Source organism: Parambassis ranga, chromosome 10 (genome assembly GCF_900634625.1).
Source record: "Parambassis ranga chromosome 10, fParRan2.1, whole genome shotgun sequence".
Lineage (NCBI taxonomy): Eukaryota > Metazoa > Chordata > Actinopteri > Ambassidae > Parambassis > Parambassis ranga.
The window spans coordinates 8,141,785-8,169,499 of NC_041031.1; the positions used below are offsets into that span (position 1 = coordinate 8,141,785).

A 27,715-nucleotide genomic window follows, 5' to 3' on the forward strand; every position below is an offset into this window, starting at 1 on the left:
CTACACAATTACTAATGGCACTCATTTACAGTACAATTTAGGGAAATAAGGCAGACCCACTTTACTCAAATGGTGGCTTTTTTTAAAGCAAGTTTCTCCTAGATTCTCTAAATTCTATGAACAACGTATTGTAGCATAGTCTGAAAAAAAGTCAATATCACATAAAAATTCTTCATACGCTGACTTTAAGTTTTATTAAGTCTTGCTTTTTGCTATATCTGCTAAAACTGATGTGGTGAACAGTTTCTAAGCTGTCATTTTTCTACACTGTTTCCTTGCAGAAAAAAAACATGCATGCTAAACAATTTAAAATTCAATACCATGACTCAATAATTCAGAGAAAAAGCCTGCTGATCGGAGGGAAAAAAGTATTTGCCCTTTTTTATGAAGAAGGTGAAGGTCAGGAGGAGGTTTAACCTTTTGATTAGTGGGATTATTGAGAATTAACCCTGTCGAAGGCATGATTCAAAAGGGAAGAGGTCTGTGCGGAGAATGTGATTTTTGATGGTGAGTGCAGGGGCATGAATAGCTTGAGTGTTTCTTCACAGTGCATGGGTGCAGAGTTATAGCTGTGCGGTGAAAAGAGCAGCAGAGAGAGTGAATGTGAAGCGGTGATTAACCAATGCGAGGCCACAGGTCCTGTGGGAGATTGTGAATCACATAAATCTGTCTGTAATCTCAACCACTGATAGACTTAGGCTGTAAGCCCCGGCTGGAATTGCCAACATTTGAAAAAAAAATCACAATTGAGAGAGAGAGTGTGCGTCACGTCACCAGCATGCGTTTTCTGCAGCATGTGTGTGTCCTAATTACTGTGCATGGATGGAATCCATGTCTATGCGTCACAATTATTACTCTGTTTGTGTACGTATGGGTAAAAAGTGCAATAGGATGCCCGTGTTTGTTTGTTTGTACATGTAAGTGTACTCCAAGCACACACATGCATGTTGACAAGTAACTGCGTTACTAAGACAGAGGGCAGATGGGTGGGCAGCCTTTGCCATGCCAGAGCTGTCCAACAGCCTACAGTCTGCCAGACTCATAGAGCTGTGTGTGTGTAAGTGTGTGTAGGTGTGTATGTGTGTGTACGCAGCTTTTTAATGTGCCAGACATGTGGGAACCTTATGCATAAACGCCCTATCGCTTCCCAGCCCTCCACTCTTTCACCTTGTCACATCCACTTATTCAAAACTTGCTCCTCTGAATGAATTCATCCTTCTCTCGCTTTCTGTCTGTGCCTCATGGCTTCTATGGAGGCACATAGAAAGAATCTCAACAGGTGAGAGGTAGCAAGGGGTCATCCACTGGGAGCTGAACACTTACACTGTGATGCTGCTTGCCAAGCGCTGGCATATTCACAGTGACACAGTCAACCATGCAGAGGCATAGATCCCAGTTCTGCTTTTCACAGACTTCACTTCAGCCACTGCTGTGTACCCTCAGCAGGCATTTGTACCTCTCACATACCTTCCTTATCAGCCACTTATACACGTGCTATGTCTGCTAGCATGGAGAAACCTGATCGCAACTTAAATGAGAGCCAGAGAATGACAGGGAGGATGAGCAGAGCATTTGGTGCAAAAAAGCAATTGATGTGAGTGAAGAGAGAGAGAGGTGGATGGAAGAAAAAAAAAGAGAGAAAAGGGATGGGAGAGAAGGATGGAGGATTACCATGGGCCATGTTGCCCTCCTGGGTCTGCTTGGCACCAGTTTGAGCCCAGTTGCCAGTGGGTACTAATCATGGAGGATTGGCAGCACTGCATGGCAGCTGGCAGCAAGCACACACACACACACACATCAACACAGCCTCACTCTCACAGACATGCATATACTCATATATTACATGTGCATGCACAAACTCACACACACATGCACACTCTGAATTACATTGGGGACAGCTGGCATTGCTAATCAACTTCTGCTGAGGAGAGGAAAGCGAGCAGCTCACAGACCTAATTAAGTCAACACATACCCAATACTGCTGCTACTGCTGCTTCGCAAACATATCCAACACACAACCACAAAACCCCTGTATATAGGTTTATTCCCCCCGCCATCTTTATTGATACTTCAGAACCAGTCGCCACCAAATGGAAAAACATTCAGCTGTAGCTTCAGACAGAAAAGGCAAGGAGGAGACTTTTGGTGCAGAGGATATTCAGAGAGAAGCTATTACAGTAATGTGTCCTCTGTCGTCTCTGAGGACTCCTCTGCCATTAGACTTCAGAAAGCTCCAATTAGACTCATCAAAGGCAATTAAGCTATCCACTGATAAGAATAAAAGAATGTTTTTTTTATTCCCCGCTCTTCCTCTGTCTTTTTATCCCCTTATCCCCCGTCTGTTCCTCTCTCTGCCCTCTGCCTTACCCACCTCTGGGGCTAAGAGCTCGCCTTAATCTCTCGCTCTCTCTTTCTCATTATCAGGTCATTGCCCACTCCCCTTCCCCTTCTCCCCTGTATAAATGCATCTCCATGTTTGGTTGTGTGTCACCTTTTACTGGATTGCTGTCTTTCTAACATTCATCAAGGGAGCTCTGCCTTTTCTTTTCTCCATGCAATATAAAGTGATAATGCACCACCAGTAGGGGCCTATGTGTATGTGCGCTCATGTGCATGTGTTTGTGACACAGGGATACTGGCCATAGATTGGTGGAGTTGATGAATCACCCTTGTCGTTCAAAAGGCAATCCCTCCCTCCTCAGTATGCAGCCTTGTCTGCTCAGTGCTTCCACTACAGCTTCGGCTGATATTAAAAGGCTCTGCTGGCTCACATTAAGGCTGGCACCATGCGCGCCGACACGCATCTTCACACACACACGCACAAACATTAGGGGTAGTTTTTCAGCATTGAGTGCAGATTAGGTGTGTAGGAAACATCACTCAGTTGCTGCAAAGAGGGAAAAGAGGGAAGGGAAAAGACAAAAGTCAAGAACAGAATTTAAACCAGCTGTAGCTGACATCTCTTACCGTCTCTGTGTGCCTACTTCTGTGCTCCAAATTAGTTTTAGGAGAGAAGGAAGGACTGTCAGTTGTCTGTCATTTTGTACACTACAGACAAATTAATCACAGCTGATGCCAAAGTGTTGAAATCAGGAAACACATGCTGGAAAGTTTTGTTATATAACTAATTAAACTGTCCTGCACACATTAGAGAAGATGGTTTTGTAAAGCCTAATTTGTTGGTGTATGTGATGTTGGTTTTCTGAGTTTGTTTTTCTCTGCATAATAGAGTTAGCATAGAATTACTGATATATTCTGCATTCATACACACATGTGAAACACCTACACTCATGCATGAGCACATTCACACATCAGTGATGTACAGATGCAGCAATAAAAGTAGGGTGCAACCACGGGTTGGTCAATTACTTGTCTTGCTCCTATTTGTGAATGCTGTCTTTTATTGAGCTTGGGTGGATGCCTGCTGTTGATTAAAACGGCCGATCTACAGCTGGAGACAAGGCCAGCTGAGATAGCTCAACACATTCACATTTACTGCACACAGTCTTAACTGCAAGGAAATTCACACCTCTATTTGAGATTGAGATTAATTTTCTGCACCATGTGGCTTGTCTTCCGTCTTTAGCATGCTCCATTCTTATTACAGTAGCATCTGCTCCATGATGATGATGTAAATGAATTTTGAATGTAGATTATTTTATACCCTGCTGAAATGAGCAGCGTTCACCAGAGGGAATGATTTCTTATGTTTTCTTATATCTTAATTCAAGCGCGCACTTTTCATCCAGATTTTTTTTTAATTTGCATTCTCCCAGTGAGGATCCGTGCTGTCAGGTATTGTTAACTGTCGACATGCACTTTTTGCAACAGATAATTAGAGCTTAGGTTGTAGCAGCATCCACATCTCCATTGATTTGTAAAATCTTTAAGCCCTCCCACCCCAAACCCCCCCCACTATACCATCTTTCCCTTCTTCTTCCCCCTCTCTCTCCGACTATGCCTCTCCCTTCCTTTAGGAGCAAAAAGCTCTACTCATCTGTTTTCTGTGTATGAATTTCCAGCCATGCATTAGTCTCCCTGACATGTTCAAGCGATGCTTTATTTAGCTTGTCGGATTCTGCAAATAAACGCAATCTCAGGGTTTATGGAAAAATGGATAAAAATTAGATTGTAAGGTATTGATCTGGATTGTGAGTAGTTGGTGGGGGTGTTGTGTGTGTACGTCTGTTGTGTGTGGTGGTGGTGGGGGTGGGAGTTGTGCAGCTCTCATCTGTGTGTGGGGGGTGGTGGGGGGGGGCAGAAATGAAGCCGTAATTCAGGGCTATTGAACCCCCTGCCACTGGCGGCATCGATCGCCAGGCAGCGCTTATGAGATCACACCTGAGCACTGGAGACTGCAGAGGGAGGGAAGGCTGGGGGGGGGGGGGGATAGAGAGTGAGACAGAGAGAGAAAGAAACAGAAGGTTGTGATATGATCAGCCTCTTACCCACTGTCTGAGGGCCTGTTAAGGTGTTAACATCAAGCCTCAGAGCCAATTACCTAACCCTGCAAGTACACTATACCCACTCAGCCCCTCACACACACAATGTTGTGACACCAGAGGAGAAGGAGATAGGGCAACTGGACGCTGACTGTAGTTTCCCCTCCTCCTCCTCCTCCTGCTCTTCCTTGTCCATCTCTCCTCTTACCCTTCTGTGTTTCCAGGACAACTCTCTTCTGACCTCTCAATTATCCCATCTACCTCCACCTCCTACTCTATGCACCCCAAACATCCACCCCCTTTTACTCCACCCCCTCCACCTTGGCCTCCTCTCCTCCTTCTCCTACCCCCCCCCCCCCCCGCCTCCCCCTTGCACCCCTTCATACACACTCCCCCTGCGGCTCTGTGGGTTATTATAGTGAAATATGAAGCGATGTGGATTCTAGGCTTCATGAAATTTCCATGAGCATTGATCTGATCTGATGTGGGTGATTGCTAGGTGAATCCCTCCAGTCCAGGGCTGTTGCTCATCTATTCATTTATTTATGGCAGTTATGTTTTACTGGCTTTGATTTGCTCTTCTGGAGAGCGACAGCTAAGGATTATAAATATACCTGTATGGGAGAGTGTGCTTTGAATCCTGGAGTGTAGCACACCACTGTTCTTTCTAGGCAGAGGAGTTTTTTTTTCTTCCACCACTAATTCCTGGTGTGAAATGTGAGATATTGAGCATGGATATAAGGGCATAAAAAACCAAGATAATCCCTAAAGAGACACAACCAGGTAGTTAGCGACGTGCACTGGCCCCCACATACTCCTCTATTGGTTTATGGTCCTTGAAAATGAGCATAGACAATATCACTTCCTCTGTCAATTACCAAAATTGTCTCTGTATTTGTTATAGGGGTATCTCTGTATGTCTTGGGGTTTTTATGCTATTGTTCACTCGAGGCTCATTTGGCACATTGTGGAGAACTGATAAAAAAATTCATCATAAAAACAAAAGCCTTTGAGACGAAAGAGAGGATGTTGTCGGAACAATCCTCTCCTCAGACTGCAGGCCTAATCCAGGGCAAATCCTCCTTAAGGCTTTAGAGAGATCAGAGAATAGGGAAGTAATGTCAAATATTTGTCCTCAGAAATAATTCATACTTATTTGTTGCATGTGATCATCTCATTGTTTTGGCATATTTTATCAGTGGACCAGCTGGCCTGTAATGTGTGTCATTCATCGGAAGCTGAGCCTGCCTCTGGCGTCCTGACTTCTGCATTTTCTCCTCTGTACCGTCTTTGCTTCCCGCTATTCACCTTTCCTTTCATTCACTCTTATGGATTACTGGAATACTCCACTGGGAGAGCTGTCCAAATACGTTTGTGTTGCCAAAACAGAGCATCACCTACTCTTGCTCCTGCATTCTCTTTGTGGTTTGTGTGTTTGAGGGAGGTGTCTCAGGAGCAGCCGTGGTGAAGTCACTAGAGGTCTAGCAGGACAGCTTGTACTCATAGCCGCTAGGGGCCTTTTTTTCTGGGGGCCGCCTAGTCAGCCTGGCTGCTCAGATGTGAGGCGAGCAGGGCATCAGCCCTCAGGAAACGTCCAAGCTGCGACCCACAGGGGAAACAGACGGACAGCACAAACACATACAGCCAGTTCTCACGCATAATAGCTCCTTTTCTCTCTGTCTTTTTTAACATACAAGTGCAAATACACACATTACCGCCACATATATGGCCACATACTCTGTGCAAGGAGCAGCATTGTGAAGGCTGTAGCCTAGAAAAGTAGTCAAGGCATTGACTCCTCAGGCAGCCCACAAAAAGCGGAGGGTAAAAGACAGAGGAGAAAGAGAAAGAGTACATTAGGAATGAATTATGTGGAGAGAGCACTTATCCAACAGTCCTCCTCTGAAGTGTTTGTACTATAAGCCTCAGATCTTCATTGTATTTATTCTAATGTTTAAATATTCATGGTAAATCTTCTCATATTCAATTACCATAGCACGACCACAGCATGCAAAGAGAGTGCTTTCTGCCTGCTGCCTGCATGATCTGACTCTGTGTCTGCGTGTGTTTGCGTGTGCGTGTGAGTGTATGCAACTGTCTGCGGGTGTGTGTGTTTAGCTTGTTCCCTGGAGCGATCAAGCCTTTGTTATATTGGAACCAAGCTCTGTAATTGCTTATATTAGTCGCTGATCAACGCAAGACCACAGAACACACACACAGACACACACACATGCACACATTCAGTGATTCCTGACAGTCTTTTTATTAACCAGCAAAGCAGGCGACAGCGAGAGATTCATTACATCACAGGCAAACAAAGACACAGACTTAATAGAGAACACCCACAATTTCACAGAGTTTAGTTTAATGTTGAAATATTCACGTAAAACAGCGGTTGATTCAGTCAATTGTTCCTTCTGCTGTATCTCTTAGTTGCTCTTGAATAGTAGGTGTCTTCATTATTAAGAATCAGGCAGTAATTGTTCTTTTTTTCTCTCCCTCTCTGTTTTTGCCTAGCGTTGAACGAGCCAACCATAGACTACGGCTTCCAGAGGTTACAGAAGGTCATCCCTAGACACCCTGGAGACCAAGAGAGATTACCCAAGGTACAGTGCCTCCGCTCTTCCTATGTATCTGTGCTCATGCTAGTTAGATAGCCAAATGCAATTATATCATAGGAATTTGTCTTGGTGACTGTGGTGCAGAAATGTATTGACAACTTCTTGAGTTTCATGGCATGTACAGATACATGGCACAAGGGCAGTATGACCTTACACACAGAGAAATAACTGTGCACTATGGACAGTGAGCCATACATGACACTATGCCGTACGCACATAAACATTTAATCCTATGTCCATGGTCATTTTCTGTTCAAACAAACACTTTATTTATACAACGCACACACAAGCAACTCTATTCATCCTTCCACTGAGTATAAGGTCATTTAGACTGGCAAAGTGGAGAGGAAAGGGATAGATGGAGGGAGGAAAAGAAGGAGAGAGGGAGGAAAGGAGGGTGAGGGGAGAGAGGAAGAGAGAGGCAGAAGCAGGTTAGGTGATCCATCATAGCTGTCCAGTCTTACCTCCTGCTGGGTCAGTGGATCGAAGTCAACCCCGGGTGGACTTTATTACTTCCAGCACACACACACACACACACACACACACACACAGAGTCCCAGAAAAGCACATACACATTTACCAATGCCGGTACCTGCAGACACGCAGTGGAGGGAAGTCACCATGAGGCAGAGATGGAGAGCTCAGGTAGATGCAGAAGGAAGATAGAGAAATCACTTGTCCTCGCTGTTTGTCATGTCTTGTGAATACAAGAGTTGTCCCGGTGAGTTCTGGTCTTTAGCCTATCAACCCCCTGTATCTCTCTAAATATCTTTGTATCCATCCATCTCTTCTCCTTCTCTTTCTCCCTCGCTTGGTGGTGTCTCTTTCTCTTCTAAATGAACAGCAGTAGCTGGCAGGCCTGGTTGTTCATTTCAGCTCTATTGATTTGTGCCTTTATTGAGGTAATAACAGTTTGTTGACCACATTTCTCTCAAGTGTTGGCCTCAATCATTAGAGAGGGGCAGGAGAGGGGCATAAACTGGCAACTTTTAGAGTTACAAATGTCCATTCACAGCTGTGACAAACCCTCTGTGTGGTTGATCTTTCAAGAGATTAAACTGATTGCGAATATAATGTATAGTGAAGTGGTATTTAACGCATACAGGAAACAAGCAGGATATACGGCAATGCCTGTTCTATCTCTGTATGGTGTAGTAATGATCCAGTGTCCAGCTGAAAACAGCCCCCATACTGTGCTGTAGCTAATAGTCAGGCAGTCGCTGGGTAGCCAGACTGCTGGGTGTTTAGCTAAGGCTGTGGTGCTGGGGGTCTGGGGCCAACTAATGAGTGACCGCTCTGCCAGACGAGGCCAGGCTCTGCTCTGGATCAGGTTCCCCTTCCTGTTGACGTCTCTGTGGGCCTGCCTTTACTGGAAGAGACCCTGCGCCCAGGAAATGGTCTCCCCTTACAGCAGCAGAGCTAGGGAGGCAGCACGGCGCTAACCACATTTATCTGTTTATCAGAATGACTCTGGAGCACTGCCTAATCGTGTTTAGCTACTGGACAGATCCCTTTGCTAACGAGAGACTGATAGGTACAGACGGGGCACAGGACCACAAGAGAGTGATTAATAGAGAGAAGAAGAAAACAAGAGGGAGACAAGAGAAAGTGGTTTGAAAGACAGGTGAGGAGAGAGTACAAGATGAAAAGGACTGTAAATGAGAATAAGCTGAAGGGCTGCTGAGGAAAGAGGCAAAAATAATTTAAATTAAGCGTCTGAAGTTTCATGTGTCCTCCCAGAACACTGTTAAACTCCAGCTGCAGATCTGTTTGTGTCCTAATGCCTCACACTTCCCTCATTTCCCCTCCTCCTCCTCCTCTTCTTCCCTTCATCCATCCATCTACCTATCTAGCAATCCCTGGGAGGCACAGGGCGTCGAGGAAAAGCAGAGAGAAGGAAACGGGGAGCGGTGCATACATACTAAAGAACCACTTACCTTCCTAGGGCCTCTACATCTCTCAATCACCTCAAGCAGGCCGCCTCTCTGGTCTCCCCTCTTTCTGTGTCTCCCCCTCCTCCCCCTGCCTCCCTCTCTGCCTCCCCCAGATAGTGCTAGTAATGGGAGGTTAACACAGAGGCAGCGCTCCCATTATTGAGTGAATTTAGCACCTCGGACAGCGCTCTACAATCTTTATTGCTTTGCTGACCCTCTCGTCATGTCCTGGGTGTGCTCGACAGCCTCCACATGTGCGTGGCTGCGTGTGTGCCTGAGAGTGTGTATGTGTGTGATATGAGGTCTGATTGAAAGGCGGTGTGTCACGGAACAGAGAGCACACATGCTCCAGGGCTTGTTCACAGCGAGGGATACACTCAGGAGAGTATAACGCACAGCGTGTGTGTGTGTGCGAGTGGAAGAGAAAGAGGGAGAGAAAGAAACGAGGAGAAGGTTGGAGGGGAGGGGGCTGCAATTTTCTGGTTGTCGCGCCTCCAGCATATATCCTGGCCCCGGCACATTAACTTTTAAAAAGGGTTTCGTAGGGCTGTAGGTGTCTACATCACACACACACATATAACGACTGCCTGGAGTCACACACTCATACACTCAGAGAGGGAAAAGAATAGAGACAGAGAGAGGAGCGAAAGGAGGGTAAGCGATAGAAAATGAGCGCAGAGAAGCGGCAACGCTACTTTAGGATAAATGTTTGATGTGGGAAATACCACTCGGCGGTTTTCACCTGAACAATGATGTTCTACATTTATCACACAAAGTGGATGCGGGGCTATTCACTCGGATCATTACCAGGGTTAATACAGGGCAGGAGACGGGTGTGTCCCAGCTGACGAGGGGAGTTGTATAGCCGTCAACCTGATGATATGTTGTGTTAAATGAGATTGATGTGTGATCGTGTGCGGTAGATTCATGATCCAGCAGTGACAGAAGGGCGGGAGAAGATGTAGAAGATGGTTGACTGATAGAGAGATATAGGCTCATGTTTTATTCACAGATAACAGTATCTTCCCTCTGCTCTCCCAAACTGCCCAGCCAGTAACAAAGTGCTGGGATAGGCCCATTTCTCTTCCTCTCCTTTCCTCTGTCTGCCTCTTTCCTCTCTCATGTTCTCTGTTCTGCATTCACAGCATAATGTAAGGAGTGAAATGTAATAAAAGTGACTGAACTCTTTGAGCCGTCACACTCATGATCAATCCCTTTTCTCTTCCTGCACTTGATTGTAGGAGGTGATTTTAAAGAGAGCAGCAGACCTGGTCGAGGCCTTGTACGGAATGCCTCACAATAACCAGGTAAAAGCACACACTACTCAAAAACACAAGCATGTACACATATATACAAGTACATAAATAAAAACTTCAATATCTCTTCTTAAATAGAATTATGTTTGTTGTTTGGACCACCATAGGCAGTGCCTCCGCTGGCCCTGCAAGTATCTTGCTGTGTTTATGCATGACCCGGGACCCACAAACACACACATGGGAATATGTTAGCACTTTTATCAGCTCAGGTGCCAAGAGGAAGATGTAGAATGAAAATGTAGAGGGTGGAGGGAAGAATCAGGAGAGCATATAAGGCAGTTGGAGAAGAGGTGGAGAAGTGGAAATAAGGCATGATTCTGTGGGAGGAGGGGAGGAGTAATGCAGGAAAGCAGGGAGAAAGAGGCAGGCTAAAGATTTGATGAGTCTGTTAATGAGGCTTTCCTCCATTTACTGGAACCAATCCTACCACTCCCAGTGACCAGTGATAAAAACCACTCAGCTCTACTAGGTTTACATGCACAATATCTAGAGTGGAGATCTAGCATTCTTGTGAGGCCATAAAGCATCGAATCAAGGGTGTATTATATATTTCTCTTCTCTTCTCTTCTCTTCTCTTCTCTTCTCTTCTCTTCTCTTCTCTTCTCTTCTCTTCTCTTCTCTTCTCTCGATCCCTTTTTTTGCTTACCACAGCTTTTTTTGTCTTCATTGTCTGTATAGGAGATGATTCTCAAACGAGCAGCAGATATTGCAGAGGCCCTCTATACAACGGTGCCACGAGGGCACAACCAGCTAGCCAGTCTTGGCAGCAGCTCCGTCCATGCTGGCATGATGGCCGTGAACTCCTTCACTGGGTCTGAGGTGGCCCAAACAGCCAATCAGGGTGAGCAAGACTCAAGAGGAAGTAACTATTAACATGGGAAAAGTCACAGTGATTTGTTTTTCTCTTTCAGGATGGATAGTTTAAAATGAGTAGTGCAGTAGAAGTTTTATTTTTCATTTGGGAAATTCAGAGAGGGTGATTTAGGAGCATGAAGCAAATAACAAAGTCTGAAAAAGGAGGACAAGAGGCAGAGGAGGAGGAGGAGGAGGAGGAGGAGGAGGGGAGGTGGCAGTGAAAAACAGGGAAAACTTGAAAGGAAGGAAGAATGCTGGTGAGAGAGTGAAGAATGGAGAAAAAGAGAGCCATGGATGGAGTACGATGGAGAAATATGAGTGGGTCCTAGGGGTGTGTATATTAGACTGGGGTCGGCCCCTGTCTGACAGAGAGAGATGTGGGTGCAGTCAGTGGTGATTCATCACATGTATCAAGGGAACAGGAGGAGAGTGGATGGACCAGCCTCTGGATGTGTCTCAATAATTCCAATGAGCTTCCTCTGCCCTTCATCTTCATCTGGAATCATCTGCTGATATGAAGGAAAACAATAGATTTCACCTGCTTAACTTGTAACCTCATTTGTTCCCAATTCATAGCTGGTGAGAATGGGGAGTACCTAATTATGGAAGAATAGGTAGTGAAGGGCAGCCCATGTTGCACTAGAGAATAGAAATACCTGATGTTTAATTCCAGCTGTTTTTTTCCACCAGTGTCAGCATGTTGGACCTGAGATGTATATTTATAGCCTTCCCTTCTACACTGTCCTCCTTCTTTTCACTGCCCCTGTAAAGCATAAGAGAACAAAAGGGCCTGTCAGAAATTCAAGCTTCATTCTTTATAAATTACAAGAGAGCTGCCAAGGCCTTTTAGTGTTAATTGCCTTATCAATATATCTAATTCTGGAGAGGAGCCAGTGAGGTTAAAGGCCTCTTGTTTCAGTAGTTGGATTGCAGCTAGATCCCCTCTTATATCACTCTTCCTCCACTCTGTTCGATGCTTTCTCGCTCCGCCATATGCTGTCTAAGATTTTTTGAACATTCCTTTTGGCTAATAATGCTATGTCCATTAGTGGGATAAGAAAAGAGCACTTGGCAGCATTGCATGTAGGCTTTCTCGTTTTGTTTTGTCTGCCATCTGCTATACTGCTAACACCTCTCTCTCACTCTCTGTCTCCCTTTCTTTCCCTGTCCATAGGTTTCAGTAGGAGTACAAGCAGTGTGTCCCCTCATGGTTATGTCCCCAGCTCCACTCCTCAGCAGAGTAGCTACAGCTCTGTCTCCACTAGCATGAATGGCTACGCTAACTCTGGCATGGCAACCTTGGGCACTTCGCCCAACTTCCTCAATGGATCTGCAGGCAACTCGCCCTATGCTAGTGAGTAAATGCACCACATGCAAAAACCAAGAACAGGGGGTTCGACAAAAGCAAAAAAAAAGATGAAATCAGGGCTTTTTGAACATAGCAGAATGTGTCTCAAGAAGAAGTGTTGCAGTTCAGCTGGCTCATCTGTTTCTTTAAGAGCAGAGTCAAACGCAAATCCCCACTTTATTGGCCAGGGGAGCCGATCACCTAGCACCCACCCCAGCGTGCGCACACACACACACACACACCCCGCCACCTCTACTCACACACACTCACCCTCTACATTAAAGACTCTTGATTAAATCAATAAACTAATTGCTAGAGAAGCAATTCCATTTCAGCTCTTTGATTCCTGGGTGTTAACAAGTATTTTAACAGGCTCATCGGCCCCACACAGACACTTTCAATCAATGGCCCCTCGGCCTGCCTTTGTAGGTCCAATTTTCATTAATTGATTAGTTAGGCCCCTTCATAAATGGATTATGACTTTATTGCAAGGATTTGTCAGGAAGAGCCATAAAAGCTAAGTGTTGGATAATAACAACAATAAAGGCAGAAGCAGATATCAGAGGGCAGGTGAAATACGACTCAGTTGATTGTAAAATCACTGAGGGGGAAAATGCTCTTAGTGTATTAGCAGACAAAAGACAAACCCAGGAGAAGTGGTTGGATGGGATGATGTCAGTGGAAGACATGATTTGGGTTGTTAAGATAACCGTCTGGTCATTTTTGTCTGTGTGGGGCACTCATGACTGTTATTTACAGAGGTAGCAGTGATTCCAGCTCACAGTTCTATTTTATTTTAAAGCAAGGAAATTATTATTATTACAATTAGTAGTAGTACAGATAAACATTTCTAAACGATAACATTTTGTTTTTACTTTCTTGCGTCTTGTGTCCCACATTGTGGGACGGAGATCAAGATTAAAAGAGGCTACATGGTTTGTGAAAGGACAGATTCAGCTGTGCTAATTTATGACACATGGCTTACCACTTATTAAAACATCTAATGTGGTATGGCATGCTTCAAGTGTAATAAACACACAAAGAACACAGTGAAGAGAGACACTGCTGTCAAGCAGATGTTATCATCTCATTTGTTTTAATTTGTAGGATCTTGATTGAGATCTCCTGCATGATTACCAGAAATAAAGGTGGTGTGGGAAAGCCTTGTTTGTAAATTGCCCTGAAAACAAATTATGGCTGCAACACCCTCAGTACACGAGGAGGTGTTTATCAATCCTCTGTGCCCCTGGAGCACAGGATGAGTCATCAAAACACACTGATCAGAGGGGGGGAAGGTTTTAGGCTGTTTTCTGTGCAAATTTCCCAACTACACATATTGTTGCCTTAGCTATGGAATATGTCTTTGCCAGGTAATTGCTTAACAACACAAGAGGTTGCAAAACAAGTCTGAGGCAGTTGATCTGAGTCCAAAATATTATCCCTCCTGCCATCATCCATTGACCAGTCCCTTTCTGTTCGTCCCGTCTGCCCGTCCTCTGCCCTCGGCCCTCTCTCTAACCCCCTTTTTGTCTTCATCTGTCCTCCCTTTTCCTCCTGTCCTGACATGCACCCTGTGACCCCCCCCCCCTTTCCTACCCGTCCTTCTCCTCGCAGTCGTCCCGTCCAGCCCAACCATGGCATCGTCGACCAGCCTGCCCTCCAACTGCAGCAGCTCCTCTGGCATCTTCTCCTTCTCGCCAGCCAACATGGTGTCCGCCGCTGTCAAGCAGAAGAGCGCCTTTGCCCCTGTTGTTAGACCCCAGAACTCCCCTCCTCCCACGTGCACCAGCACTAATGCTAACAGCCTGCAAGGTAAGCTGCAAAACAAGTAGCCACCTCGCATTTTATTTCCATGATAATGAATTTAGAGCTGCAGTTTTTGTGCAAGTTTCAGTAAATATTTAGTCAGACTTGTTCATGCTCTAACTTTTATCTTGCTCTTTTTCACCTTTTATGATAACAATGTTTTCACTTTTACTCCCACTTCTTCCTCCTATCTTCCTTTTCTCCCTCCTCTTCACTCCTTGTTTTTCCTTTCTTTGCTTTCCTTGAATCCCTCCACTCTCCTTCCTCACTTTAGATCAGTCTTTTGTGGACTCTAGCAAGTACTCATCAGCCAGCTCTCTGCAGGGCCTGGCCTTCTCCTGAAGTACGTTACCCCCCTTGTTTTATTTTCTTTCCACTCCTCACTATCCCAGACTGCTCATTTGCACCATCCTGCCCTGCCCTTCCTTCTCGTTTCTGTTTTTATTTGTCACTCTTGACTTGTCAGAGAGACAGCATGCCACGCCATATGTGTTCTATTTCCTGTTTTCACTTCCTGCTTCCTGCTCGTGCTCCAGTGAGTGTCTCTGTAGGGAGGGAGGTGGGGGTTGTTATGCCACCACGGGTCATTCTGTTCTCCCATTTCCATCGAAAGCAGCATAGGCTCTGTTCGTCTAGGCAGGATGTTGTATGGTGTTGAGATCCTGAGAGAGAGAAATGATGGATGGGAATCTTTATCAGAGCCCCAAGCTAAGCACTTCCTCACTTCCTCTGTCGGTGTTGATGAGCGCTGACCACGGTGACCCAAGGGCCAATGGCCACTATGCACTGATCCCACTGACACACACACACTAACACACACACACACACACACACACCACTCTGTTAATCCCAACAAGCCGGAGACACTTAGGAAATAACCTGGGAATTAGTGGATTGAGGAGAGCGGAGAATCAATAGGGAACCAATATGTTATATGAAAAATTCCTCACTGTGATGGCTTCTGTGTAGAAAATGGGAGAGGGGAAAGGGGTGATGGGGGAGGTAGCATGCAAGGGGGTTATAGATGTAGGAGTTAGTGGAAGGTACAGCAGTGATATAGGAAGGTAAAAATGTGCCTATGACAGACTCATGGATTCCATTTCCATGTTTGAGCTTTGAGCCTAATTCCATCACCTCTGTCATCCCACGTCACTGCATTCTCTCTCTCATGTTTGAATTATGCTCCATGATGCACAATTGCATTACACAATGTAACTGCTAACAATTAACAGTGGCAGCTCTTGCATGAAGCTGTTCAGAAGGGCCCGCGGAAAGTTGAATGATGTTGTCGATGCGCGCCAAGTTAGCGGCACGGCGGAGAGAAATGTTTTGATTCTGGGGCCTCGGAATGAAGAGATAATGAGGGAGAGTCGTCTTTGTTCGCCAGATGCTGGAGAACATTTCTGTTATGTGACTGTTGTGATGACAGATGAAACCCAGCAATCACATGACTGACCCCTCTCTCGCTCTCTCTCTCTCTTTCTCTCTCTTTTCTTTCTCTACCCCTCAATCTCCCATTTGCTCCTTCTTCCTCCCCCTCTTTTCCCACAAAGCAGCGATTCCTGGGATGATCGTTCCACCCATGTAGAGGATCTGGGATAGCTGGAGATTTTGGGAATGTTGAGAGGAAAAGACACAATAGCAGAGTCTGCTAAATCTCTGTTATGCTCCCGGGCTGAACTGAAGGAAGTCAAGATAAGAAACAGGACTCTGTTAAACTCAGGCCTTTCCATTGGGATTTCATCTGAGAAAAGTAAAAGGGGACAATAAAAAAAGAACCTTTGCGATGTTATTTCCCTCTTGGTTGAATTAGTGTAGCTTCTCTGACTCCGCATTGGATGGAGTGTATAGAGACTGATAGTTTGCCCACAGTGTGACACTGACCTCATAAAAAAGAGCATTTATTTATCTTTATGTTTATGCCTGTATGGTTTGGGTTTGATTACTGGAGGCCCCCATGCCGTCTTGCAGTCCGTAAACTCTCACATCACAACAGTGAAGTGTTGGTTTGGCCTTGAAGTTTACATAACTTCTGTCACAATGCTTTCCTTAGCTCAGCCGGCTCACAAAAACCACATAACAACACACTGTCCAAATGGAACCAAGGTCAACAACACAGAAAACAAAGACGTACAGAAAAGAACTAAATCAGCCCTCAATTTTTTTGCTGCTAATTATCCCATAAATCTCAAAAAGAAAAAATCGCCCTATGCTCTTTCAACATCAGAAACCTTCCCTTTCTTTTTTTTTCTCTCATTTGGTTTGTTTGTTCGAATTTTTTACTAAAACTGTGAGGATTGAGCTGTTTGCAATATGCTTTTTCTGCTTTTTAAGTGAAGAAAAACTGATGCTTTTAGCCAAAATTGCTGTTTTTTTTATTTTTGTTTTGTTTTGTTTTTGTTTTTTTTGGAGATTTTAGTGAAGACTTGAAAAGCCAGAGGATTTGTGCGTCCAGCCAGCACTGTACTGAAGGAGTCTAGCAAATATCAAATTAGAATAAATGCGTGATATATGTGATATATTTTTGTATATAAAAAAAAATTCATTTGACATTTCTTTTTTGCAATAGCTATAGTTTGAAATGTAAACATTAAATGTCTTAAGGCAGCTTCTCAGTACAGAAGATAGATTTACTGTGTATTGTCAATATCTCATCTGCTAAACACAATGGATTTGGATACAAAAAGGGGATTCCTGTAAAATATCCTATAAATAATGTATTTATCCCTTGTATTTGTACATTGACTCTCACCCTCGTTTAGTTGTGTTGTGTATGTTTAATACAGCAAGTGAACATATTTCACAGTCCTTGTTTCATTATTTACTGTTGTCTGACTATTTAAATGTGACATTTTTTTAAAAAAAATGGTTTGTTTGGTTTGTTTTGTATGTTGATTTGCATTGGTATATCATGCTTTCATTTGTTGATTCAAAACATGCCATTGTCTATTTTTGTATTATTTGTAAGTTAATAAAAATCTTTTTTTTTCCTTATGAAAATGTTTATTGTATGGCAAAAAGTAGCATCTTATTCAGAGTATTTGGTTGAAGTAGATTTTTTAAGAATATAAACACACATTAATATATACTGTAAATCTATATCTTTTTTGTTTGAACTCTTTGAGGCTTTCAGATTGATACTGTTCTTGAACTGATAATATGCATGGGTTCTTCTCTTGAGTGACTTTTTTGTGTGTGTGGAAACCAAGAGAACTAAAAAATTGCTCTGTTTTGTTTTTTCTTTCTTTGTGTTCTTTTTCCCCTCTCTGTTCTTTCTTTTCCTATGTTATTTATGCCTGCTTACATACTGTATCTATATACTCTTTCTTTTTTTTGTTTTCTGTCACTGTAATCTTTACCAGCAGTCTAGATGCCTTAACAATGCAAACCCATTCTTCATTCAATCACGTGTACAGTTTTCTACCCTCACCACAATTGTCTATTGCCACAGAGGAATTCATGAGAACTTGGGGACAAAGCACAAACCCACTCTGTTTGGTGGTGAAGCCAGACTAGAATACAAAGAGCCATAATTCAACAATCACACACACACACCCCGATGTACTATAATGCTACAGCAGTGGCACGCTTTGAAGGACAGTCAGAGCTGGCCTGTCTCAGCTGTGTTCACAGAAACACTTGTGTCTTTTTTGTAGCGATGATGTAGCCTTTGTTTTTGTTTTTTTTTTTGTTTTATGGAATCATTTCAACAGCATGACGGTAACATTTCTCATTAACCGCAGGATCACCACAGTATGACAACACTGAGCTGTTTTAATTGTAGTACAGAGGGGTGCACAGTGAAGACGAGCACAGCACAATTTTAATCTCAAGCATGGAGTCGTAGGTCTGACTCCAGCATCCGACAGCCGATCCACCCACTCCTACTCTCAGTCTTATAGCTTTTTTGGGGGGGGACAATGCAGCTTCATTACAAGCTAAACAGAACAAGAACCTGCAAGGAAGCATATAAGAGGGAGCTCCTTGGCCCGTCAGCCATTTCTGTAGTCTTTTCTTTGTGTCTGCCGTGTGTCTTCAAGCTGTTGCTGGACAGAGAATAGGGCTTTTTTCTCTGCTTTTCTTTTTCTAGAGCCTGGTTTTGTTAAGTGGGTAGAAAGGACCGTTTTTAACAGAGGCGCCTGCTGACAGACGAGTGTTTTTCAGGCACTTGTGTGCCTGTGCCGGTCTGGGCCAGGGCGGGAGGGGCTGAAACATATCTGTTTCAAATGAACTACAGAGGTCTGTTGTCATACAATGGCATCTTTGTAAGCAAAGTTCCATCCTGAATATGAATATCAGTAATGGGTGACAAAGTTTTGTATTTAGGTAACAAACAACAAAAAAAACGATGCAAACCAAATAGCTGGTGTCTATTTTTTCCTCTGTTTGTCTTTGACTGCAAATACACTGAACAGCTCTATGATATAAGGGAAGAAAAAAATCTACTGTATAGATTGTTATTGTTTTTGATGAAAATTGAGCTGTAAGATAACTTTTGGACTCTCACAATGTTGAATTAAAGTTACCTCTTGTCTGTGACTTTGTCGGGTGTCATTTTCTTTTTTGATACTTTAGTTTTTTTACTGTTTTTTGGCTGAATATAACTGGCTGAAGAATAGAGACGGGTTTGCTTTGAGTTGCTCCACAGGTCAGAAACAGGCCTGCATCCCTTCCCCCACCTATAGTCTCTTTCCTCTAATGAATCTAATTCATTAATGCATTACTGATGGCATGGTGAACATGGTTAGCCTGACAAGTTTCCTCCTAAACATATTAGTTAATGATGATTCCAAGGTTATTAATTGCAAAGGCACCAGCCCACCATAATTGAGTCATCATTTGCATACCCGGTCATCAGCAGAAAATTAATTTCTTTTTTATTTTTTGCATATCTAATTTAGGAGGCTGTGGATTGGATTAGCTTATGAAAATAGCGGATCCCAGGATTCTGCTGACCTCAAAGTATTCCAGGGTCTCCACGGTAACTGGAGGCTTCCGTAACGCCAAAGGCGGGCAGGGTGCTGGTGTTGGTGGGGGGGGGAGGCGACCTGGAAGTACTGATGAAATAAGGACTTGTAAACACTGCACGCACATGTGTGTATGTGTGTGTGTTTGCCTCCTTAATTGCCCAAAGGTTTACAACTGCACAGGGCTTTTTCTCCAGCATATCTAATAACAGACTTGATAGTTTGCTGACAAACAGTAAAGTGGGTGGGAGTGTGCACGATTTAGCAGTAAGAGGTGGATTATTGAATTATGGAGGTTGCACACTTAGTCCTGAGGAAAATGAGTCCTGGAGCTTAATGTTTTTGATTAGCGAGCCGAGCAAACCAATGCTGTGTTGCACCAGGGCGGCTCCAGGGATTCAGCTTCCCCCCAAATGCAGTGCAACACACATTCAAACACACACACACACTCATAAATCATAAATACAAGTAGACAAAAGGTGAGCCCATTTTGCTCTGTATTTCCAGCAGCTTTTCAGGCCTAGATAGACTGGTCAGTGTGGGAGGAGGACAATAGGAGTGGGAGGCTGAGGGCAGCGTGGAGCCAGCAGACCTCAGCCCTCTGGAGACGTAACATTAAAGACGCTATTCCTGGAGAACTGCTCCACTGGATAGAGCCAGCAGAGCCTTCACACATCAAGAGAGGTGCTGTTCAGGAGCTTCTGTGCTACTAGTATCCTAATGAAATATATTAATGCACACATTCCTCGCACCCCTACTCCTTCCTTTTTCTCATTCTCCTCCCTGCATGGACACATGAAGGGAGGAAGAGCGGAGAGGCGTATTTGAAAGAAAAACAGGAGTCCCCATGGGGATCCCAGATAAAGAAAGGAAAGAAATGGAAAGGAGAGAGGATGGGAGTGTGAGTGAGTGTGTGTGTATGCAGGGTGGCTGGGGGGTGGGGGGTGGAGGGTATTCAGAATGGAGGCAGACCTAGACAGTGAGCAAAACACAAGGAGAGGAGGAATGAATATTAATAACACTCTGTGTTGGAAAATAGTCACAGTGGACATCATAAAGTGATGGAGAGAGGCGATGGGAAGCAGGTTCCATTCCTGGCCTTGCTTAATGTGTGCAGGTGCACACAAGTCACCATTCTGCATCTGTGCATGCATGTAAGACAGAGCATATCTGAGCACAGGCAGGATGAGTGTTCACTCACATTCGGTGGGGTTTGCGCTCTCACTTGTGAGGGTGTGTGGTCGTTTCCCACAGTAATTATCCCGGTGACTGTGGGTGTCTGTCTATGATCTGTGTGGTACCTGTCAGAGGGAGCCCAGCAGAGCCAATGCTTTATATTCCCTGTAATTGCTGCTGCTAATTTACTGTGCGTTGGCCTAATGAGTAGGGAGGTGAGGGGCTGGGGTATGTAATGGATGTTAGAGAGATAGAGATAGAGAGATGGATTTCACCACTGCCGGCAGAGAGAGGGAAAAGGGGAGGAGGCCGGCGAACTGTGTGTGTTAAGCAAGCATGTAGAACACTTATCTTTATTGTTCTACTAAAATGAAAAAAAAGATAAGCTATTTGCCCCCCCCCCCTCCTCCTCCGTCCCCTCCTCCCTTTCCTCCCTCCCTCCATCCTCCCCTCAGCTGACGGTACAGTGGCGACTGCAGCTAGCGCATTAGACAAGCTTTTTGTTATGTTGATTAATGATAAAAGCAAATCCATAAATAATATAGATTATTTATTCCATTTATTCACATGCTAATTAGAGCTAGAAGCAGATACCTCTGAGAGATTATCTTTTTTTTTCCCTCATCTGTTCCAATGCAGCCAGAACTGACATTCACAGAGGCAGAGGCAGTCACATATTAATGTCATTCACACTTTGAAGCACCAATGGTATCTTGTGATGGGGACACGTCCACCCTTCATTTCTCCCTAATGAGGTCATGATAGAGGCCAGTGGTTTGGACACACACACACACACACACTTTGCTGTTTTTTTAACACATGCACACACTCCTCTCTGCACACTCCTGATGAGCACTGGATTGACAGGGTCGCCTTTGATTGATGCACCGTGGTTCCTCCACATGTTCTACAGCTCAGTCATTTAATTATGTTTCCTAAGCATCATTAAGTACCATTATATTCTATCATATTCTAATGAGAGAGGTGGCCAGTCACAGGACAAGCTAATTGGTGATTAATGTTGTGTATCAGTGAGAAACAACGCAAGATTGGCCATTTAATGACGCTGTATTTAAGTGCTGTAAGCGCTGTATTTAAGTGCTGAATATGTAAAAACACAAACAGAGGAGAGGAAATTAGAGGTGCTGTGATTGAAATCAAACAGATATCTCCTCTTAAAGGTCTAATCTCACACACACCTCCCCTTACTCACACACACTCCCTGCATTACTCTGAATTGTTCACCTCTTAGCCGCATTACATGCACTTACTCAGATAATGTTGGAACCTGTCTCCGCAGACATAACTCACCTGCTCCTCCAGATTAACCACTAACTCAGTATTGATGCACTGCTTTACAGGTACACATGAGAGTGCACACACACACACACACACAGTGATACAAACATCCTCATCTGGTATTGACATGCGGCACGGCTGTAGGTGTTTCCATTTAAGGTCAGTCGATTGCCTTAAGTATGTAATGTTAGGAGGGGGGTCCGTAAACATGTCAAATTAGCAGTAATGAATGACCAGGCACCGGCAGGGGGAACTGTCAGGGTGCACGCCCAGGACAATACATTACCCTGAGTTATCCTAGTCTGCCCTTATTGTATCACACACATACACACTCACACTGACTGAGCAGGACGTGGGGTGTAAACTAGTGGGACCCATTCAGTGGTCACACACTCTGCTTTAATGGCTTTTGTGGCTGATTGGCGTCCAAGAAATGAAAAAGAGACACAATGTTAGGGAAGTTCAGGGTAAAATATTTTAAAAGCAAAGTTTAAAGATTGACCAGGGGGGAAAAAAGAGAAAAAAAAATGTATGTAAATAGAAAGAGAGATAGATAGAGGACTAAGCTTGAGGGAGAGAAAACAAACTGTGGTATTTATTTTTTCTTCTCAGTGTTGAAACAGGAAAAGGACCTCTGGTTTAATAAACCATGAATCCTTTCACAGAGGGTTTGTATGTTATTCTTCGGAGAAATAGATACGTGGGGAGGGAAGGGGAGACACAGAGAGAGAGAGAGAGAGGCAGGGAGCAGCAGCAGGGGGAGAGAGAGGGGGGGGAAAGAGATGCTCTGCAGCCATATGAATTTTGCGCTCCCTTCTCACACACACACACACACACACACACTTATACATACACTCCTCAGCCCACTTCCAGGCTCTATGTTAGTTTTGGGTTAGAAGTGTGGGATGATGAGGGGAGTCAGGAGGGAGCTGTGGGGGTTACACATCCTCCTCAGTCCACTCTGAGAAAGAAACACTGAGAGCAGGAGCATAAATGGGAAGTTAAAGATATACTTTCCATCTGTAAGTGATTAAATTCTTCTCCTCTTCCTCGCCGACAGTTTGTGATATTCACTGCACACATAAAACACTCCGCTCACCACAACAATGCATGTGCATCAATATGTAACGCAGAATGAAACTGTCCGCTTCAATACCGAGCGCACTGTGCTGCGCATACAGTGATAAATAAACATGTACACAAACATGAACCTACTGTCTCTGTATGTTGTCTCCCTGCCTCCCCCTCCTCCTCCTCCTCCTCCTCCTCTCTTCTCTCTCTCTCCCTCTCCTTCCTGTAACAAAGGTTACATTGATCATGTTTCTAAAAGAGTCTCTGTATTTCCACATGGCCCTGCCTCTGATATGTTTTCCTTGGCAGGTTGGGCTTCTACTTTTGTCATTCACTCAGCATATTTTAACAAATTAGAAACATTAGAAACCAGGATCGCGGCAATGTTTTGGTTTGGTTTCGAAACTCTTACAGTCCCCACAATTATATTTCAAAACACGGGTGAATTGTTTGACAGCTGAGCGGAATAAAACCCTAAAACAACTTTTTCATTAGAAACACATGCTCTCGCAATTAGAAGCCAGCATTATGATAATGTGTGTTTGCGCTGGTTCATTTGTTGTCGTGTGAAAGGTTACACCGTGTGTGTGTATGAATATGCGTGCATGTGTGTGTGCTCTTGTCTGTGTGCGCGTGTGTAAGGGACAAAGGGACACAGTGCTCCACATAACAGCATTACAGATGGCTGTTGTGAGTGGTTGTGACAGTGAAAGCGAGTGAGTTCCCACTCCATACAGATGTACTCTGAGTGACCTTACAAACACAGTGGAACTAAAACAGGCCCCCTACCTCTCGCTCTCACTCTGGCACACACTGTCAATTCTCACTCAGCCCTTGCGGGGCACTAAAAGTTGTTTCCTGAGCCAGGAATACATCAAGGGCCAAGAATATATAAGCAGGGAGCAGGAGAGATGCATAGCTAGGGTCCAGGAAAGCATAACTTGGACTAAGTAAATATTGGACTGAAGGATTAGTAGCTTTTGCCACCTATAAAAGCAAGATTGGTATGCCAGCCTGACTTAACGACCACACGCTCTGACTTTGCCCTGGATTGTTTTACTGAGGAGCTGCTGTGCACAAAGAGGACATTTCAACACGATCGCTTTATGGAGGAAGAGGGGGAAAACTAGAAATGACTTCAACAATTGCCCCCTTCCTTTCGCTGACTTAGAGACTATTCAAAAAATGAGTGGAGTCAATAGGGAGGGGGTGGTGATCTTTATGTGTCACTGTATAAAAAAGCATGGCCCACCCCAGTTGCTCCTGTACATACTACACTGGTATTCATTTCAGCTCTGAGGTGCTAAAGTTAAGATGGTGTAACCCAGCTAATATCTTAATATGGTGCATGGGAATGCCACATAATCATGTGGTTAAAGGTCTTGGGGGGATTTTGTTTGGAGTGATACTGCATGCATATATACATTTGTATGTGGCTCCGAAGGGAGCTGCCTGTAATCTGATAAACTCACAAGTGATGAGTCAGCAATAGGCCTGAGAGGATTAACAACTCTTAATTATTAATCTAAGAATGTGGAGGAATAAAAAAAAAGTTCACCAACCAATGTGCCAAAAACTGACTAAATCCCCACAGACCTCCAGGCTAAAATATACATTTTACAGCAGAAATAAACGTGTTTACAGCTTGTTGTGGAAAATCTTTTTTGGTCTCTATAGGTAGTTTCACCATTTGAGGATCAAACAGCAGTTGTTATCACCAATTATCCACTTTAAAATCAGCATCACGGAGCCTGTGTCCAGCTTGTAAACAGTTTATGACAAAACACATTTAATGCATTCAAATACCAGAATCATGGCTCAAATACAAGCAACACAGTAATATGTATATGACAGATTTAATGAGACACAAAGAGGCTTATGTACCAACAGTATATTATCATATGTTTTATTGCTGACAGTGCACTAGATGGTAAGTTAGTTTTGCCCATTGAATGTATAAATCAGAGTCAGTTTTCTAGGAGGACGCTGTAAAAGAATGTGAGGAATGGAAAGACAATATCTGTTGTTGTTCTGGGCTGATTTTGATCCAATTCATCATGAATCTGAGGGCAATGATAATCCCTTTATTGGACTGAAGAATAGTTTTCACAATGTCTGCCAAACTTATGCCACATTTGTCCTCTGCATGTGCCCAAGTATACATGAAGCCAAGCAACTCTCACAAGGGACAAATAAAATAAAATACAAATCTGGAATGAGAAAAAGACCCTCCTCTGCTTTCCCAGAGAATCATGACCAGCCTCCCCTCATCAAAGAAAAGATAAACACACAACCCTCTTCTTCTCTGACCCTGCCATGATAATAATAATTTCTTTTTATTCGTGTCTGTATGTTAAAGGGTCTGTCTTTGAGCATTCCTCTGCTTGCTGTGATGCTGAGGCTGTTTTTTTTTTTGGTCTTTGCTTGCTCATTTTTCTAGTCCTCTTCTGAGCCAGCTCTTTTCTGGTGGTGCATTGTGAAACAACAAGAATGTTTTTTATTCTCATGCGGTCTCACCCACAACATTTGTTTTCAATTTGACAGATTTTGGAACAGAAATTCTTGGGAGAGAAACTGATGGCTGCAAGATGGTTCAAAAATAAGCTCTTTACAAAAATCTTCCACCTATCCTTCAAATCTCTCCCCATGCTCCGTCTCCTTTAGGACTTCCTTCAGCTCCCTTTCTTTCTTGGTTTGAGTCCAAAGAAAGTCACCTCATCGTGTATTGTGGGAGAGATTGTAAAGTTTTCATTGAGCCCATGTGGAAGTGATTTGGCTGTAATCTCCAGTAATTGTGACTGTAACACAGAAACAGGCTGGAACAGATTGGCCTCATATTTTTCTTCAGGGTCACTATGGGCTTATCTCAATATTTAGCGTCTTGCCTGATTGAGTTATCATATCACATTTGCTGTTTAGACTTGAGTGATGTCAACAAATGTAACTAGAGAGTGTAAAATGTTGCTTTAAATCACAAAGAGGATGGTTCCTGTTTGAGGAAAACACACACATCAATGTCAGCGTGACCCGGAGCGGAGGCCCGGCTTTTTAAAATGTATGATATTTAAGAGTGCTAGTAGGGATGTGAAACAAAAATGCTGTTAAAAAAGCCACCATTACAGTGTGACCTATCCTACATCTGAACCCACTTTACCCCGACACACACACACACACACATGTTCTCTATCTCTTACACACACACACAGAGAAGTCAAGAGCACTCTGCTCAGTTGCTGCTGAGGTGCAAATGGTTTGTCTCTATGCATCACTGACCCAAAGCTGCTCCTTCACCTCCTCTCTGCCTGCTCCTTCTTGACTCTGTCCATCAGTGTACTCCACCTCCCTCACCCCTCTCTCCTTTGCTCTTTTGTCTCTGTGCCCCCTTCTCCCACTTGTCCCATAATTTGTCTCTTTCTCCTCTGCTCAGTGTAGTTTTTCCCGTCTTGTTTTCTCCCTCAGCCTCCCTCGCTCTCTCACACTTCCTGAGGAATGAATAATCTTGTGGTATTGCACTCAGCCATCCTTGTCCATGTTCGATAATGGCTCGTTTGATTCTCCCCCAGCAGTGTTCATTGGATGGTGGAGACTGAGAGCTGGGAGCCATGCAGTTATCATAAAGAGTGTGTCAACTGTGAAGCCACAAAGCCTACAAGTGATTAAAACCCTTCAACGTAGGGTTACTTCATCACAATCATTAGTCTTTTCCTTGTCCTACCTTCTGGCTGTAAAACCCACAGAGCCTTACCCTCCCCATCCGTTAGTAATATTCACTCTGCCTCTGATACATTAGCCAGTGAATGATAGGGCAAAGCCCTGGCCTAATTGCTTTTCTTCTTGTAAAGTCTCAATTCATTTTTGCTGAGGAGACACGGGGATGTGTGCCTATAGCACATACATGAGCCGACACACATACAGTAGACACACACACAGAACCTGACGCGCATACTTTCACACACTTGCACTTACACACAACTCCACCTTCCTACTGCTGTTTTATGATGGATGGGGCTGAAGATGCATGGGGGAGGAGGGGGGAGAGACTGTGAGGCTGTGTGTGTGTTGGTTGGAAAGAAAGAAAGAAAAAGGGAGAGAGAAAGAGAGAGAGAAGCTGAGCTGAGGAGCTCTGATTAACGACACAGAGAAGGGGTCCCAGAGGAGCTGGGGGAAGAGCAAAACTATCTGGGGCCAGCTGAGAGAAAGAGAGAGAGAGAGAGAGAGCAAGAGTGTGTCTATGTGTGTATGAGAGAGAGAGGGAGGGCACAAAAAACAGGTAGAAAATGGGGGCGGTGTGTGTGTGTGTGTGTGTGTGTGTTGGGGGGGGGTCTTTTCATGCCTCTCATTACAACAAGATTCACAAACACATGAAACTCTGCTTATCCATCATCATCATCATCTGCAAAAAAGGAGCGTGAGCTTTATCCATGCTAGCCTGGCTGCTGCTCAGTGCATTCCTTCTTTTACCAGATACGACACACACCCTTCAGATTAAATCTTCTCACCTTACCTACCTTACGATCCCGGAGCAGAGCGCCTCAGGCTTCTGTCCACAGAGCTGTCAGAAGGGGAAACAGGGTGTGTGTTGCCAGAATACAGGCCATCACCTCTCCCTGATTGCACATGAGAGCAGAGGTAATGGGAGTGTAATAGCACCTTAAGTACCCTGCTCTCACTGACACGGGCTGTATAGCATTACTTCTTGGTCTGACTGTGTGGCAAAGAGTATGTGTGTGTGTGTATGTGAGGTGGTGTATGCATTGGCATATGTGCAAGTTTTTTCTCATGTCAATCCATTTGTCTGCTGTAGCTAAGTGTGTGTGTGTCTCTGTGTGTGTGTCTGATCAGGGTTTGAGTGTGCTGTGTTTTCCCTGAGGGTCGTCTGA

General features: G+C 44.1%; 1 protein-coding gene across 7 annotated transcripts in view; it reads left to right on the forward strand.

The window, feature by feature from the left end:
- ebf1a (EBF transcription factor 1a) overlaps window positions 1–18,750 on the forward strand; it is a 51,890-nt gene extending 33,140 nt beyond the window's left edge. The window contains exons 11-17 of one of the 7 annotated variants that reach the window (XM_028415706.1): window positions 6,960–7,048; window positions 10,239–10,304; window positions 10,992–11,154; window positions 12,343–12,522; window positions 14,131–14,328; window positions 14,597–14,665; window positions 15,876–18,750. In XM_028415706.1, coding sequence (XP_028271507.1) covers window positions 6,960–7,048; window positions 10,239–10,304; window positions 10,992–11,154; window positions 12,343–12,522; window positions 14,131–14,328; window positions 14,597–14,664 — 764 coding nt within the window. In that variant the 3' untranslated portion in view covers window position 14,665; window positions 15,876–18,750. Of the gene's footprint in view, window positions 1–6,959; window positions 7,049–10,238; window positions 10,305–10,991; window positions 11,155–11,224; window positions 11,344–12,342; window positions 12,523–14,130; window positions 14,329–14,596; window positions 14,666–15,875 lie in introns of those variants that run through there. The other 6 variants (XM_028415704.1, XM_028415707.1, XM_028415708.1 and 3 more) reach the window with 6 other exon arrangements.
- The last annotated feature ends 8,965 nt before the right edge of the window (window positions 18,751–27,715 follow it).